General features: G+C 47.6%; 1 protein-coding gene across 4 annotated transcripts in view; it reads right to left on the reverse strand.

The window, feature by feature from the left end:
* The window catches only part of PXK (PX domain containing serine/threonine kinase like), a 917,751-nt gene that overhangs the window by 55,240 nt on the left and 844,020 nt on the right, over positions 1-18,491 (reverse strand). For all 4 annotated transcript variants that reach the window (XM_069643765.1, XM_069643764.1, XM_069643767.1 and 1 more), the window contains exon 16: positions 14,219-14,288. In XM_069643765.1, coding sequence (XP_069499866.1) covers positions 14,219-14,288 — 70 coding nt within the window. The remainder of the gene's footprint in view (positions 1-14,218; positions 14,289-18,491) is intronic.

Raw genomic sequence — 18,491 nt, forward strand, 5'->3', positions numbered from 1 at the left:
CCAGTGGTCACTGCGGAGTATTGCATTTTGTTTTTCGTAGTCGAAAAGGGGACGTCGACAAGGCGTGTCTGTAACACTATCCCTATAGTGACGTGCGTTGTACCCACAATCCCTCACGCGTCGAGGTCCCTCTGTTTGTATTTTTCTGCCCTGAGGGAGCCTTATAGACGTGAGTGAGTACAGAAAAGAGAGATATAAAGGAAGTCTATGTTCCTTCCATCCGAGCGGGGAGGAAGGGTGGGCGCATGTGAATCTAAGCAGATACAACCATCAGAAATGCTTTTACGGTAAGTAATGCATTGTCTTCTGATGTTTGTTAATCTGCTTAGAATCACATGCTGTGCATAGACTAGCGAGCAGTACCCGGAGTTGGCGGTGGGTTATGAGAAGGAACAGTAGAGAAAAGATGTCTTAATACTGCCTGTCCCACCTGGGAGTCAGATCTAGAGTGTGCATCTAGACAGTAGTGTTTTGTAAAGGTGTGCACAGAACTCCAGGTAGCCGCTTTGCAGATGGACTCAAGGGGAACATTTGCAATGAATGCTATGGAAGCCCCAGTGCCTCGAGTGGAATGTGCTCTTGGCTTGAAGGGTAGTTCTCTCTTAGCAAGAGTGTAACAGAGAGTGATGCATTGAACAATCCATCTAGATATAGTGGATTTTGAGACCGCATCTCCTTCTCTTCCTGCTGCCACCGAGACAAAGAACTGATTAGTCTTTCTCAGTGGTCTGGTTCTTTCCATGTAGAACATGACAGCTCTGCGTACATCTAGTGTATGCAGACTTTTTTCTCCCGAGCTGGAAGGGTTTTGAAAGAACGTTGGTAGTTCTATAGTTTGGTTTACATGAAATTTCGAGATGAATTTAGGTGCAAACCTTGGGTGTGTGCGTAGAACCACTTTATTTTTGTGAACTGTTACAAAGGGGTCTAGTACAGAAAGAGCCTGTAGTTCACTTACTCTCCTAATGGAGGTGATAGCTATTAGGAAAGCAGTCTTAAGGGTGATATCTTTAAGAGTTGCCTTGTGCATGGGTTCGAAGGGAGGGCCCATGAGTCTGGAAAGTACCACATTTAAGTCCCATCCGGGAGCTGGGTTAGCTATCGGAGGGTGTATCCTTTTTACCCCCTCCATGAAGGCTTTGATAACTGGTATCTTCCACCACGACACTTTAAGTTGGGAAGTGGTGTATGCAGAAAGTGCCGCTAGGTGGACTTTAATGGAATTGAATACTAAACCTGAATCCAGTAAATGGGTCAAGTATAGAATAATGTCAGTAGGAGAGCAGTCAACTGGGTTGATGCTAGTACCTCTACACCAGATAACGAATCTTTTCCATTTGCTAGAATAGCAGTGTCGAGTATTAGGTTTTCTGGCTTCCCTGAGGATGTCCATACATCTCTGTGGGAGTTGTAAATGTCCAAATTCTATGATCTCAGGAGCCAGGCTGCTAAGTTCATGGTCTGAGGGCATGGATGCAGTGTCCTGCCCTTGTCTTGTGACAGCATGTTGTACGGGCAGGGAAGTTTCACTGGAGGAGATAGGGACATCTCCATCAAGTGAGCGAACCAAGGTTGCCGTGCCCACATTGGGGCCACTAGTATCATGGTAACCTGCTCCTGGTGCATCTTGTGCACTACTTTGTTGAGAAGGGGAGTCGGGGGAAAGGCGTAAACAAATTTCCCTGACCATTGAATCAACAGACCGTTCCCCTTGGACTGGTTCTGGGGGTACCTGGAGGCGTAACTTTGGCATTGTGAGTTCTCCAGGGTTGCGAACAGGTCTATTTCCGGGAATCCCCATTGCGTGAAGATGTCTAAGACGATGTCTTCGTGCAATTGCCATTCGTACTCTTCGGGCAGGGGGAAGTCTCTGCTGAGTTTGTCTGCTAGCAGATTGAGTTCCCCTGGTACATGTTGTGCTAGTAGGAACATGTTGTGTTTGAGAGCCCACTTCCATATATTCTGGGACAGCTTGGACAGTCCTGGAGAGTGAGTGCCCCCTTGCTTGTTGAGGTAGTACATGGCTGTGGTGCTGTCTGTGAGGACCATCACTGTCTTTCCTTGTAAGTGTTCCTGAAAGGCTTTCAGTGCTTTGAACACCGCTAGTAGTTCCAGCAGGTTTATATGCTTGGATGCTAAACTCGGAGTCCACACTCCGTGTGCCGTTTGATGGGATAGGTGAGCCCCCCATCCTGTAAGGGATGCGTCTGTGGTTAGAGTGGCTTCCACTGCGGGTGTGGCAAAAGTTTTCCCTAATAACAGGTTTTCTTTTGTCCACCACCGTAGCGAGAGAACCAAGGCCTGCGAGACCACCACTAGATCGTCCCATTGTCCGCTGGCCTGACACCACTGGCTGTAGAGCCACTCTTGCATTGGGCGCATGCGCAGGCGCGCGTGAGGTACCAAATAAATACATGACGCCATCATCCCTAGCAAGCGCATTGCTTTGCGTACCGTCACCTCTCGGCCTGCTACATAATGGGGAATTTGAAACAGCATGTTTTGGACCCTCTCGTTGGAGGGGAATACGAGGCCGTCCCTTGTTCGAATTAGAGCCCCTAGGAATTGTTTGGTTTGGCTGGGGTCTAAGCTGGACTTCTTTTCGTTGATGGAGAAGCCCAGTTGGGACAAAAGGTCTACGGTCTTTTGGGTATTGGAGAAGCATGTTTCGTAAGAATCCCCTGTTATGAGCCAGTCGTCGAGGTAAGGGTATACCGGGATGGATAATCTGCGCAGGTGGGCCGCTGCCACTGCCAGTACTTTCGTGAATACCCTTGGTGCAGATGCTATCCCGAAGGGTAGTACTCTGAACTGGTAGTGTTTGTCCTCTATTTTGAACCTGAGGTATTTTCTGTGCGATGGCAACATTAAAATATGAAAGTATGCATCTTTCATGTCCAGTGTTGTCATGTAATCCCCTTGTGATAACAGTGGGATTACCTCCTGTAAGGTCACCATACGAAACTTTTGGGGTTTGACAAATATGTTCGCTGGGCGCAGATCTAATACAGGGCGCATGGTTAAGTCCTTTTTGGGTACAAGGAAGTACACTGAATAAATACCTTCTGTTACCTGTGATAGGGGGACGGGCTCTATAGCTTCTTTCTTTAGTAGTTCTTCCACTTCTTGAAGAAGAATGGAGAGGTGTTGCGGTGTCATGCGCCGGTTCCGTGGGGGTTTGTACTTCGGGGAACCGTTGAACTCGATGCAGTATCCGTGGGCTATGGTGGATAATACCCAACGGTCTGACGTGATTCCCTCCCATGCTGAAAGGAACGATGTTAGCCGGCCCCCGACCGGTGATGCATGGGAGGGGACCCGAATTTTCGGGTCATTTGCTGGTATTGGGCGTGGAACCTCTGGGGCTGGAGCCACGACCTCTTCCTTTGCCACGGCGTTGGCCTCTTTGACTAAACTGGGTGTTACTCTGGTTGGTGGGCCAGTTGGAGCCAGAGTAATATTGTTGCTGTTGGTTCTGCTGCTGTCTTTGGCCACGAAAGGAGCGTTTATTACCATAGCCTCGCCTGTTAGGGGGCCTAGAAATTTGATCAAGAGTTTTGATGGTATCAAACTCTTTTTTAGCATGTTCTAGGGCCTCATCTACTGCTTTCCCAAACAGATGCGTCTGTTCAATGGGTTTATTTATGAGGGAGGCTTGGGTTTCGGGCTTAAAACCTGAATTGCGTAGCCAAACGTGGCGCTTGAGAAGTATTCCCTGAACTAGGGAGCGGCCAGCCGTCTCAGCTGCATCTAGGGAGTTTTTAACGATGCCCTGGTTTACCAGTGTGCCCTCTGATATTATAGCTAGCAGGCGAGAACGCAGAGGTTCAGGTGCTTCCTCTGCTTCGCTGCGCAGCTTGTTCCACTGTGCATCTGCGTAGCTAGCTAAAAGAGAGTTGTTATTAGCAATTCTAGTGGAGAAGGCGGCGGAGGTCGTGATTCTCTTCCCCAGTGCGTAGAGTTTTTTGCCTTCTTTGTCTGGAGGTGCTTCACTAGTGGATAGTGGCACCCCTGCTCTTTTTCTTGTGTTGGTAACCACAAGGGAGTCTGGAATAGAGTGTCCTCTGATGTATAAAGGGTCAGAGGATGAAGGGCTGAAGAGCTTTTCTATTCTAGGGTTGACCCCTCTTACTAGAGCTGGGTTAGTAAGGGAAGGAGAAATTCTTCTTTTAATAGAAGCCAGGAGAGGAATAGATTGGCTAACAGGGGCTTTTTCTTTGATGACTTTTTCTACAAAGTCGATGTCTGGAAGAGTTTCCCCTGTATCAATCTCAAAATGCGCTGCTGCCTTGCGCAATAGTGCATTGAGGGAAGGTTGGTCATCTATGGGAGAGGAGTTACCGTGTGAATCCTTGAGAGGAGAAGGGAGAAAGGCATCAGGGTCTGAATGTACTGATGGGGATTGCCAAGGCTGCACTGACGGTGAATGCCAGGGCTGCGAGGTAGCTGTATCCTCTTCAAACCCTGTAGGAGTGGTGTAAGGATCTTCTTCGAAGCCCTCTTCTTCAAGTTCTACCTCTTCTTCTCCACCCAAACACTCCTCATCTTCTTGGAGGTATTGCTCCTCCTCAGTGAGGTCAACCAGCCTAGGAATCTTGACTCTAGGGTCATCCTGTGGCCATTCTCTTTGTCTTTTGTGAGTGGGTGGGTCTTGGTTTCCTAGAAACCTTTCCATTTTCTCCATGCAAGAATGGAGTCTTTCAAGGGTCTCATGGGGTACCCCTGAATAATCTAGAGGGGGAAAATTAGTGTTTTCGCCTTCGAATTGTTTCGAACGCTCCCACAGCGTCGACGAGAGGGTCCCGTCTCCTTCTGAAAAGCCTTCAGGTAGTTCGGAAGCGTCCTTTGGAGAAGGGGGCAGTTCCTGGCTACTTTTGTGTCTTTTCGACGCGGTATTCGACGTTTGTTTCGTCGTCCGCGTACGTTCGTCTTCGGCGACAATTCTCGCTAGGCTCTCGGCCACGATTTTGTCCGTCGAGGGCTTTGGTGTCGACGTTGTGTGCGTTGCGCGTTGTACCTCGACGGTCGCTCTATGGAGCGTTGCGTCGGATGTTTTTGGGGTAGCGCCCGTGTTAGATGGAAGCCCAATCGCTGGTCGCTGCTGCGTTTGCGGGTGGGGCTTGTGACCTTTACGGTCTGCGGTAGACGCCGGAGTGCCCTGCGTCCCCTTCGGCGCTGATGGATCCTTCGTTCTCGACGAAGAAGAGCCGTGGGTAGTGTGTTTAGCCTTATGGGGTTTGTGTGCGTCCTTGTCGCCGGGGTGTTCATCCCCATAAGCAGGGCGTGAGCCGAGCCCGTCGGGGCCGGGGACGGACGACGAGGAGCGTGAGCGCTCCTTCTGGGGGTTCATGACTTCCGTAACGGACGTCGAGTTATCGCACTCCTCGTCACTTTCAGTAACAGCGGCAGCGGGTGAGGAAACTGACTTCGACATCGCGTAGTCTGCCCACCTCTTAACCCTACGTTCTTTAAGAGTCCTGGGTTTTAAGAGCTTGCAGGCTGCGCAGCTGTTCTCTATGTGATCAAGGGGTAAGCAACGATTACAGAGCTTGTGCTTATCTTTCCAAGTATATTTGCCCCTGCAGCGTGGGCAAAACTTAAATGGTGTCCTCTCCATAGCTGAGGCAATAATAGCTGGCGATAACAACCCCAAGGGAAAGAAAAGGGAGAAAGAAAGACATTCTCAAAGAGAAGAGACAAAGTTCTAACCCCCACTCTCCCTACTGTAAGTTGGCCGTCGAGGCCAGGCCACGTGTTCGGCAGCGCCGAAGGATCTCCTCCGCTCTTCCTCTCCGTCGAAAATAGTTCGGCGGAGAAACAGCTTCACAGCTAACGTCGAGGGGGAGGGATCGTTACCAGTATATTAAGTTATGACAAAAGGACCGAGGTCCGTGGTAAGTATAGCAATGTCTCTCTAGGAGCTCCGCGAAAGGCGACCAGAAACTGGGCGGAAAAAAACAATCTGAGGGACCTCGACGCGTGAGGGATTGTGGGTACAACGCACGTCACTATAGGGATAGTGTTACAGACACGCCTTGTCGACGTCCCCTTTTCGACTACGAAAAACAAAATGCAATACTCCGCAGTGACCACTGGATGTCGGACCTATGCACAGCATGTGATTCTAAGCAGATTAACAAACATCAGAAAAGTAGCTACAATTCGGCTCTTCTCCTGGCCTGACCCACCATGCTCAGCTGCATATATCCACAAGGATTCACTCTCACCGTGGCACTTTAATCTCCAATCACTTGCTGACATCATTTCTACTTTTCCATTCATCTTTCAATCATATGATGGCAATATGCAGATTATATACAATCCAAATGAGATTTCGATAGAACTTTAGAGCATTTCAACCTGCTTATTGAAAATTCAACACAAAGTTTAACGTTGCCTTTGTTTGCAGAGTCAAAATAGACTGTTTGCTTCTGGGTTAAGTTTCTAAAGAAAACCCCTGCCGAGATCACAGGCTGGAGGCAGAGGTTTCCAATGAAGGCGCAGCATTCTTGGATCAGAGGTGGTTTACAGTCATGTATTCTTGCATTCAAAATTGCAACTGCTTTATTTATGTACCAAGGATTCCCAGCCTTATGACTGGGAATATTCAACAGCATATAGATCTATGAAAATTCAATGCTGGAGAACTACCTCTGAAATTGATGGCTGCGCACACACTCACTACTTACACAGATGACTTCCTCCCAGCCTCACTTATTAAACTACTCACTGGCCCAACACTAAACACATTCCTTGTTATTGTGAACGCCTCCCTCATTGAAGGTGCGTTCCCATACATGTTGAAGATGGGCCTCATACAACCCCTTCTCAAAAAACCCTTGCTTGACCCAGAGGATTAAGCCAACTACCGACCCATCACGAGCCTCGCGCACATCGGGAAGCTTATCGCAAAAGCAGTTGCGCCCCAACTACTTGCCAAAACTGACCAGGTTGACCTCCACAATTGCCAGTCTGGCTTCCGCTCCAAATGCAGCACTGAGACGACAACCATCCAAGTGGTGGACGTGCTGCTCAGAATCACGGACACTGAAGATTTGTCTCTCTTAGTCCTTTTAGACCACTCAGCTGCCTTCGACAAACCCGGTCTACTTATCCGGCAGGCACCAGGGCGTACAGATGGGCTCATTGAGATCCAAACGACTCCTAGCCACGTGCAGAGTCCCCCCAAGGGTTCCATTCTCTCCCTCAATCATCTTCAATCTATACATGAAACCGTTGGGAACCCTCCTAAATGACCCAAACATAGCCATCCATCAGTACGCTGATGACACTCTGCTGTACCTTAAGGTCAGTGGCCCCCATAACATTACTCACCTCAGCGAATGCCTGGCTACTATCCAACCACGGATGTCAAACTCTAACCTTAAACTGAACCGTTAGCTGACCAAGACCGAATTTGTCCTAATTTGTCCCCCCACCAAAAAACAAAAGCACTCCATGCTTCAATGGCTGGATGACATCTGCCTGAAAGAATTCACCCCTCAGCAAGCAAATCCCTGGGCTTCATTATTGACAGAAGCCTTTCTTTCGAAAACAAAGAGCCAAAAAGGCACAAACCAAATGGCTACAGACCCATACACTCTGCAAAATCAAACCCTTCATTCCCCCAATGAATTCCGTAGTGAGGTCCAAGCCCTCATTATCTCATAAATCATTGTAGGTCTATACTGGGCCTCCAGCCCCATTGTTCTTTCTGACCAGAAAGTATTGGTAATAGACACCTGTGCTAAAACTCCAGGGTATGTCCTTGTGCGAGAGCGTCCAGCCGGCCTCCCAGAGGGGTGCACGGGTGAGGGCCTGACTTCCTGGTCAGTCCAGGCTTGCTTCGGCACTGGTGTCCTGCCCTGAGGGCGACGCTGTCCTCCGCTACCCTGAGCCTGGGAACGGCCTCTGTAGGTTTCCTGAGTCGTGGATCTGGAAGGCTGACGGTACGATGAGGAGAAACCTTTGGAAGTCCTGCTCGACTTTCCTATGGAGGAGCGAAAAGAAGAGCCATGCTGCTTGAGGGTGCCCAGGGAATGGGCCGTCTCCATATCCGCCTTGATGGCCTGGAGGAACTCGTCGACGACCTTCCCATATAGGTTAACTCTGTCAAAGGGCATATCCAGTACCTTTGCTTGGACCTCCTGGCGGAAATTCGTGGCCTTAATCCAGCCTTGGCGACTAGGGCAGACACCGTTCCCCATTTGCCGAAAACCCGTGACGGCAACGTCCAACACCACTGTGATGGCGTGCTCAGACGCTACCACCCCTTCCTGGAAGATAGCGATCGTCTCCATCTTTTTATCGTCGGGGAGGAACTCCAAAATCGGACCTAGATTGTACCACTGCTCTGTCGTACTTGGCTAGGATCGCCAGTGCAAAGGTCGCCTTGATAGTGGACACCGCAGTGTAAATCACCTACCTTCCTTCCTTCCCATGGCGTCCATCCTCTTCCCCTTGATGTCTGGAGGTGACCGGAGACAGCAAGGATGGGTTGGCGGAACGTTTCCTCGCGGCTGCCGATACCACCGTATCCGGCGATGGGTGCGGAGTCTGGAACCCGATACTTCTTTTTCAGCTTATCCCTTTTGGCTGGGACCGTACAAGGATTCTTTTTGAGGGCCAGGCCCTCTTCCCAAACGTCATCCTAAAGGGGCACCGACATGACCATCTTCCTCTTGGCCTTGAGCCTCTGGTATAAGAAGCCCTTCTTCTTAGTTTCCTCGGGTACTAGCTGCAATAGCTTGGAGGCTCTTGAGATCATGGATTGGAATGATCCCACTTCATCCGGCAGAGACACCCTATGTGGAGCATCCAAATGTGGGGATTCGCCATCCACTGCAACGATATCCCAGTCGTCATCCTCCATCGTCGTGGCCGTATTATCTGTCCCAGTCATGTGTCTGGATCTGCTGGGGGAGAAGGAACCCAACAAGGTGGCGGAGGCTGTTACGGGGGTGCCGGATGACGCTTCCTCTTCTTTGTTGGAGGCTGATCTGGGACCTAGAGAACCACATGTACCCGAGGCAGAGGTATCCTCAACTGGATCTCTGACACCAAGGTATGCAGAGTCGACAAAATAGCCAAAGAAATGTCCCTTAGCTGAGATGGCAGAACAGGAAAACTAGGCCCTGCGCCATCGTCGCCCTCTTCCTCTTCCAGGTCCTTGTGGACCGTGTGCAAGGACTCCTGGTCCTCGTCTACTGTGGACGAGACCTTCATGACTTGGGCGACAGCCTGTGTGGACTGTTTCGGGGCCTCCTCGTCCCCTCTTTTTTTTCCCGCTGACGGTCTTGAACCAGGGCCTGAACCGGTTTCCCCATTCCGGTGTGCCAGCAGACTTTGCCACAGTCACTGCAGCAGTGTCACGCCTTGGGGGTAGGGACACTTTCTAAGCTGCGGGGGCCACTTTCGCAGCATCAGCGCCCTTAGCTGCAGCAGTCTCCAATTCCATCGTCGACAAGGTCTTAGCCTGAGCCAATGGGGGCTGCTCAGCCGCCTTCTCCTCCGTCCACGGTTTCTCGGATTTCTCAGGAAGTTTAGCCAGGTTAGATGACTTCCTCTTCGAGGAGGAGCTTGATTGCCAGCTGGCAATGGAGCCGGATGGTGATGTCGATCACGCCCTATCCACCTTGGGACCCACTTCCGCGGTGAACCCGGTGTATTCAGACTTGCGGTTCTTGGCATTATCTTGGGCCCCCGTGGATGAGGGGGCCCTCATAGGACTTCGAAGACCGCTCCTCGGACCGGCCGGTCCTGGGTGAGACATGTCCCTGCTTGTCACACGGGGCAGAAGCCTTGGCATTGAGCCACCACGCCATTTTACTGTGCCTGTCCCTCGTCTTCTTAGAGAAACCGAGGCAAATTTCACACTCCGCCTCCTTGTGGTCCGGGTGCAGGCAGCAGAGGCATTGCAGGTGCTTGTCCTCCACAAACGCGTTCCGTAGCCCACATTTGGTGCAGGGCTTGAAGAGGGCCCTTGCCCGATAAAATCAGAAATTACCACACATATGGGAAGAACATCAGCGATCCAGCGGCCACAATGTGGCTACACGAAATGAAAGCATGGAATCTAAAGATGCTGAATGGAGAAACTATTGGTGACATTCCAGCGCACTTTACCTGGCAAAGAAACCAACAACAATCCACCATCGACTACATGTTTGTGACTGAAAAAATGAAACAGGAGGTTGCATGCTTAAACATCATTAAAATGGAATCAAGCGATAATTGCATGCTAAAAATGTACTTGAATGCACAGCGAGCAAAGAAGAAAGCAGCAAACTCGTGTAAAAATCTAGTTGTTGCACCAGGCCGTAATCGACTACTGCTTAACCAAAATAAAGTAAAATCTTTGGTAAAAATCGATGGAAGAAAGGTTAGTCGATGAGAAAATTGAATACACAACTCTCTTAGAGACATATAGAGAAAAACAAACTGCGAGGTCAAGGCCGGACTTTGTAAAAACACATGCATGGGACTTCCAGATTGCCTCTAGGAAGAAAGAGCTGACCAAAGAAATAAGGAAGCTTAAAAAAACGCATGCTAACTGGGAAAGTGAGAAAAGACAACAAACAAACTTACAAAAATTGGTTGATCAGTCATAAACACGTAATGCTGCAAAGAGATGCAGAAGTAATGATTGAAACAATAGCCAAAAGATAAACCAATGCATTCTGGGCTTACTTGAGTAACATAGCAACACCACATGGGGGAAGTTACAAAAAACATGGCGTCTGAGAAGGCCTGTGTGGAATACTATTCGGACACATTCTACAATAAAAACACAACACCCAGCAAACCATCAGACTTGAGAAGTGAGTGGTCAATCAAAATTGACAGAGAAGACACATACAGACACATCATAAGACTAAGCACGTCGAGAGCCCCAGGACCCGACAGGCTAAGAAACGAACTCCTAAAACAAAATCCAGTATTATGGACAGACTTCTGCCGCACTTTATTCATTTCGATCCTGCAGGAGAGAAAGATTCCTACCACCTGGCGGAGCGCTATCGTTGTGCCGATTTTTAAAAAAAGCAAACGCACCGATCCAAGAAACTACCGCCCAATAGCGCTCCTACATGTGGTGGGGAACATTTTTGCCACGCAGCTCCAGGGTAAACTGCTAAAATGGATTCAAGAATCAAAACGATACGACCCGAGGCAACCGGGATTTGTTAAGCGTGTCAGGTATGGCCTAAATCTGGCAATCATACATTTCCTAAAAATGGAAGCTATAAGACGAAACAAAAAGATCTATATTGCGTTTGTCGATCTGTCCCGCGCATTTGACACCATTGACCGTGAAATGCCCTGGGACAAAATGAAGAAATGGAACTGCCCAGAAAACTTGCTAGACCCTATTAAAGAACTACACACGGACACAGAAATTAAGATCAGACTGGATACCGGTGGGACTCTCAGTGAACCAATTAAAACAAACCAGGGTGTAAAACAGGGATGCCCGTTGGCAGCCACTCTGTTCGGCCTGTTCCTGTCTGACATTGCAGACTCCATAGGAGCAGTAAACTCTCATCCACCTAGAATTAATGGAATGTGCGTAAATTGGTTGTTATATGCAGATGATATTGCACTGTTCGATTTAACACCAATTGGGCTGACAAGAAAGCTAAAAGCCCTAGAAGGATACGTGCAAAAAAACAAATTGAGAATTAATCCTGCAAAATCCAAAGTAATAATTTTCAAGACCTTACATGAACCAAAAAACAAGCTAAAACAAACAAGCCGACTTGGAAATTAAATAATGTAAACCTGAGTTGTGTAAAAAAGGCCAAATACCACGGAATGTGGATTAATAGCAACATAAATGATGCCCCATGGGCCGAGAACGCCAAACAAAAATGCAAACAACTAGCATGTCAAAGAATGACCATAAATATAAAATATGGAAAATTCTCCTTGCTGCCTGTGCTGGCCCATTACAACCAAAAAACAGTGCCCACACTAATTTACGGAGCAGAATGCGCCTTAGGAGTAACCTCGAATCTATGGGGCCAACTGGAAAACCAATATTGGAGGTGTGTTCTACATCTACAAAAAGGTATATCTAGTGCGTGTCTACGGTATGAACTAAATCTAATATCTATGAACGCGCGTGTGATGTGGAACATGCTGTCTGTCTACAGGAAAATAATCATTGACGACTGCACCCCTCAATTTGTCATATTACGAGACGCAATGAAGGGAAATCAGGAATCCCTATTGATAAAATGGGCAAGTGCATGCAAAAATCATCTAGCTGAGATAGGCGCTGACTTGGAAACCTTAAAAACTAACCCGAACTATGTGAAAAACAAGTTATGGGTACAAGATTGGTGTGCAACGGTAGACGACAGAAATCGCCACAAGTTGATGAAAGACGCCGCAAGCGAAGGGAAAAATCAAAAAAAGCAGCTGCAATACGTGATGAAAACAGCTAACGCAAGACATCAAAGGATGTTCTTGAAATTCAGACTCAACCTGTTTGATACAAGAACAAGTCTGGCGCTGAGATTTCAAAAACAGGAGGCGATAATCGGGATTGTCGATTCTGCATTAACCACCTCGAAACCTTAAAACATCTCATGCTGTAGCGCGCCGGTCTGAAAGACTTCAGAATCCTGCATTTCGGGCAAGTAGTTAATCAATACTCCACTCTATCTGGAGAAGAGCTATGGTTGAAATTTAAGAACCCAAGAGAAAAAGGTCTTCGGCTTGTCAAACTTTCTGCATAAACTGGAAACCATGCTAGCAGTTCAAGACTGAGAAAGACAGACTTAAGAACTGGAACTAATAGAGAGGCAGAGACGTTGAATACGCAACTGTGAAACCAACTAAACAGACACTGACTTGAAGAAATCCTGGCAGTCTGATAACCGACATGAAATTGCCAGGAAGATAGTGTGCGCTTATGTGTGAAGTTTCTCCTTTTCATGAGTGACGAGACTTCTGTAAACTGTGTTTCGCATGATTGCTCTCGACCTCTCTGCCTTTGTAGGATGTGTATGGAGGGATCACAAATCTTTTGAAAAAGTTTGTATTAACTAAATGAAATAAATAAAAATTAAAAAATTTAAAAAGAGGGCCCTTCCCTCCTTCTCCTCCGTCATGGTCGTACGGCGTGAAGTAGGCCTGATGGCCTTCTAGAATCTTTGACGGTCTTCGCCATTGAGGAGCGAGGAACTTCATCGACAACGGTTTCCCGCTGTCGGTAGATGGAGAAGAGAGCACACGGCTCCTTAGGCACAAAAATATAACTTTTTTCCATCGAAAACCACGAAAAAAACCTACAAATACTCTGAGAGCAAACTCGAGGACTCCAAACACTGAAGTGTCCGGTAAATATTTGAAGATGGCTGCCAGAGGAGGGACTTAGGGAGAGGAATGTCATTAGATGGAGCAGAATGACCCAGTGGACAGTGGTTGGTTTAAAGGAGAAATAAAGTTTGTAAGTGAAAGTGAAACTGTTTTTTCTTTTACCAAGGATTTGCAGCCTGACGACAGGGAATATTCATGAGCATGTGAATCCATACAAGACCCCATGCTGGATAATCTTATCATTCTACCAACTATAAACACATCTACCTATCCATCTTCGTGGTTAAACCTTTCTTTATCCCAAACAGTATATCACTGACTCTGGAATTAACACATAGAAGAATAGACTTGAATCCAGCTTTATAATAATAGGGCCTGCACTCACACTGCTGGTCCATAACATTTGCCCTGCTTGTTAAGCGGACTCCTTACCCCATTGGTCTCAATTTTGCCTAACATTTGGCTCCCCTGTCTATGTTTCATCTGCCATTCCTCGCTGGTTCCTTGGTCCACTCACCTTTACGCATTTTCTCCTTACATGGTGCTACCGATGCCCTCAGTGGTGAAATTCTATGGGTCTGCTGCTTGAGCATGAAGCCTCTTTTTTTATTCACTGGTGTACCTACCAAACTCCTTTGCACCCCTTCTCTGTCCACTTATACAGCCCTCCTACTGTACGAATGTAGAAAACACCCTGCTTTAATTCCTGTTTGGAATGTGTGCACGCTGCTCCTGCATGGCTCGTCTCCTTACATCCATTTCTTTTATCTAGCAATGAAACAGCCCAAGGCCACAGCACCAAAACAATGCAACAGCTAAACATTCACACAAACCTTTCAAGGGCACTCGAGAACAAATAAGGCATGAAGAAGTAGACTATGCCTGTGGTAGTTACCTGAATTATTTGAGTTGTTGTGTTTAGTAGACTGATCTTCGCTGTTCTCTGCAGCTGTGCGCTTTGATTTCTTCAATAAAAACACAAGTAAGAATCAGATTCACACAGTGGCTTATAATAGGGCTTGACAGCCAGTCATTTATTAATTCTTTTACTTCGGAGAGCATTATGTAAAGCACATATTTATTAAAAGAGTAAAAATGATAGTTCTAAACAGGTAAAGAGAACAGTGCACAACATCATAATCAGTAAAACTAAACCTGGCGAACAGCTTACCACTATTATTAAACAAACACTAAATTCTAGAACACTTAAGGAGATTGCATTGGTCTGTGCAGGAATAGGCGATAAACTGCTGTTGATAATGATCACAATTAAGACGATTGGGGAAGAAATGGGGTGGACGAAAGGGCATAGGCAGATGCATCTTGAGACAGGGCTAGCACTGGTCAAAGGACCTAGGACTGCCGTTCCTAGGCGGTAAAAGGGTGTGTAAAGAAATACAAATTGGCACTGTTGGCCCGCTTTGTAAAGATGAGGAGTACCTCAAGTATCAGGAGGTCAGTGAACCCAGCTAGTAAAATGCATTTCCTATACTATGCCAGGGTTGTGGCTAAGATGCTAAATTCATTGAGTTGTTTTCACAAACGGCTGCTAGAGCATGCCATAAATATAACCCGCAGGGAAATGGGTGAGGGAGGCAAGTGCATCTCACAATTGTGAGACGAGGATCTGGCTAAACCGTAGACAGCTTTGCAGAGCTGATGTGAAAAGTGGGATGCAGACATCTGTTGGGTCCCCATTTTTCTATCCCACTTTTCACGTACCATCAGCAAGGCTTTCAATTACACCTGCTCCCTGACCCGTGCGCAATCTTCACAAAAGAGCAGCTGGATGGAGACCAGTCTAGGTACTGTCATGAATTCCCCAGATGTCATCACTTCACCACTAGGGGGAGCCCCTTTCCATGCGGCCAGAGAGGTGAGGCCACTATCTGTTAGTCCCCCTAGGGGTGGTACTCAGCGCGTGGATCTCATGGGGAGGGAATCCCCTCATGGGACTAGTGGTGACCTGGGGAGAACATGGTATCCCCAACACTCACACACCTTCCTTACCTTCCTCTAATCAGGTAGCCTCTCCTATGTATGTTTGCAAGATCAGTGAAAACCCCATGACTGAGGAGGAAGAGTAGGGTTGACTCCAGTGAATACCCTCTGCAATATACTGTGATGAAGAAGAGTAGGGTTGACTCCAGTGAATACTCATTGTAATACACCGATGATGAGGATGAGGCGCAGAGCCAGCATGAATCATCATAATCAGAAGTGGATTGAACATTCTAGCTTTCAGAGGCTCAGTTGTTTAAAGATGGAGAAAGGACTGACAGTTGTCACTGCGAGCAAATCGCTCGTCCCGTGAAGAGAGAAGACAAGACTACTGACCTGGATTTCCTGGAAGAGGAGACAGCATCCCTAATAGGTTCCCCATTCAGAGGCAGACCGAGAATAGAAGATGTCTGTGGTGTGAGAATACTCTGAACCACACGGTCCAGCAAAGACACACCGACAGGCTGCAGAACAGAGCTGTGGAGCCGAATGGGGTCTAACGTGCAGAGGCAGACAGAGCAGAAGAGGGAGAAGAAAGCTGTGGCGCGAGAACACACTGACCACCGCGGTTGAGCAGCGACGTGCAGACAGGCTTCAGAGCAGTGCTGCAGTGCCAAAGGAAACAGCAAGAAGACTGAAAATAAAGCAGTTCAAAGTCTCTGGGAAGACCGGCACCAATTCAGTGGACAGCAAGTTCCCATTCAAGGTACAGTGGCTGCCCAGGTGTTTAGAGGGGATAAAAGAAGCCATTGTGAGTGGGTCTGGGAGCCCATATGTAAGCATAAGAAAGATTTGGTAAAGAAAAGTACTGTAAAAGTCAAAGACAAAGTACTATTAGTGAACCGCGTATATTAAGAAAGATACAAAGTGAAAGAGACTGGGTCGAGGACCCTCAAGTGAAAGAGGAGGAGTGCTTCATGGTGCATTGACTTTGGGACAGTACCTGGCAGGGGAGTATACCAGGTCCACCGACCTGAGTCACTGAAGAGGCTCACAGGAAGCAAAAAGCCTGAGAAAGGCCAGGGGAAGGGAGTCATTTCTCCAGCATTGTGAACATTGTGAAATGCCTGATGAAGGCCACGGGACAGGAGCATTCCCTTGGCATTGTGAAAGAGGCTGTGTTAGGCAGAAACCTGTGCAGTTCCCTTAGGGACCACTGCAAAACGCTTATGACTACAGGTGTTGGCAGTAAACCCAATTGGTATCAGTCTGTACCACCCAGATTTACCTGGTAGCTGTGGCTGAGCAGTCCGACTTCTCTCAAGAAGAGTTAGGCAGTATATAGAGTATTAACATTAGGAACACAAATACAGTAGCACAAGCAAACACTGACCAGAGCTTTGGTATAATAGGATATAATTATTTATTTTAAAACACACTTGTAAAAATACACTGGCACTAATATGTCAAGCAAGTTCCAACACAGTCATTAGAAATATATACACCTCCCGATTAATTATTCGACAAGTCTTAGGACAAGAACACCTGTTATTATCAAATACAGAGGTGAGCGCTTAACCAAGATGGTGCTCCAATAATTATTTAAAAAGGGAGGGAAAAAGCAGAATTAGAAAAGCACACAATACCAACACTTTTAAAAGAACCACAGCAAGTCAGGAAAGGCAGAGTCTACTGTAGAGAAAGAAAGTTCATAGGCCCACTCTTGGAGAGAGCAAGGCGGAATGTGCCCAAGATCACACAGTTGAAGTACACTTTAAAAGTCTTTGCAGATAGTTCAAAAGGAGTTGGATTAGTTCAAAAAAGTTAGTTAACAGGTCCCAGGTCACCCCAGGATAGAGAGTCAAGGATTTACGGGACACCTTGAACAGTCTGTTGCAAGGGAGACCAGGTGCGACAAAGTACCTGAAATGGTGAGAAAGCTCCAGCGGGGGCAGTTGTTCCTGGCAGCGGGTGCAAGTCGGTGCTTCGTCCAGGGAAAGAGAAGATCTCGACGTGGAGGAAAGCTGGAGGTCGTTACACTGCCAGGGAAGAAACCAGCCGCAGAGTTTCCCGGTTAAAAGGTACTACCCTTATATTCGCGGTAGTGGTGAAGCGTGGCTATCCGGCCGCCGGGGTGCTTGGCACGGGCGATTCGACCACGAGACGATCCAGGAAGACGAAAAGAGGGCGAACTGGTTAACCCCACCAGTTCAAAGGAAGAAGACTCTCCAGGATGAAGATCTTCTCTGTCGTCGAGAAGTCGGTTCAGCAGGGCTCCACCGGTGGTGTCGTCGTTGCAGGTCGGCTCAGCTTCTCCCTCTTCGGATTCTTTAGGTCCTGTGGCGACTTCTCAAGTTCCAATCCCCAAAGCCCTGCTTTTATGCATAAAACCCCCATTCACTAGTCCTAGCTGTCACTCAGGCCAATCACACAAGAGTGCGACTTGAGTTGCCGAGGCAACTCAGTCCAGGGTGCCTATTCCCCGCTCCCACACATCCTGTAGACCCAGACAGAGTGGCACCACTTTTGGAGGCTTCTGTGCAGAAGCCCGCCAAAAGTGGAACAAAGGGCTCGACTTGGGTTGGAGTTACAGAGGCGAACACAAACGCCATTTTAAAACCGAGTCCTGGCAAAAAGACCCAACCGGGGAATAAATATTAAATAAATAACCCAGCGGTATCTTTAACATTGCACCAAAAAAAGTGGTGCATTTAAAATGAATGGGAAAATCCCATAGGAAATATTCCTGTGGAATATTTTGCGCGGTTACCACTGCCACCAGCCAGAAACTCGACGAGGGGGGACTGCACAGTGCCCCCTCCAAAAAGAGACCCAGGGGCAATCTAATCACCCCTATCAGTACTTCCACAATATGATGGTTTGTACTGGTTCTGTACACAATTTAAGACTAGTAAAGTCAATGTTGACTTTACATGCCCTGGGAGACAGTAGTCAGTCCCAGGGTATGGAGTCTATGTTTGGGGGTCACTATGACACCCGTGTGTTACTGCACTGAGGGTGGTGTGTAACACACATACCAAAAACACATGAAACCCTATGGAGTAAAAGACCCCATAGCCCATAAAACACATTACAAAGTCAAAGGACATTCTCAAATCATGCCTAAGAGTGGAAGAAAAAAATAAACCCCAGAAATCCAGCAAAGCTGCTGGGGGACTCACTAGGTTTGGGAAATTAGCCTTTACAGAGAATTCTCCCTAACACTC

This window comes from Ambystoma mexicanum, chromosome 2p, assembly GCF_040938575.1.
Source record: "Ambystoma mexicanum isolate Mex_15411 chromosome 2p, UKY_AmexF1_1, whole genome shotgun sequence".
NCBI classification, from domain to species: Eukaryota; Metazoa; Chordata; class Amphibia; order Caudata; family Ambystomatidae; genus Ambystoma; species Ambystoma mexicanum.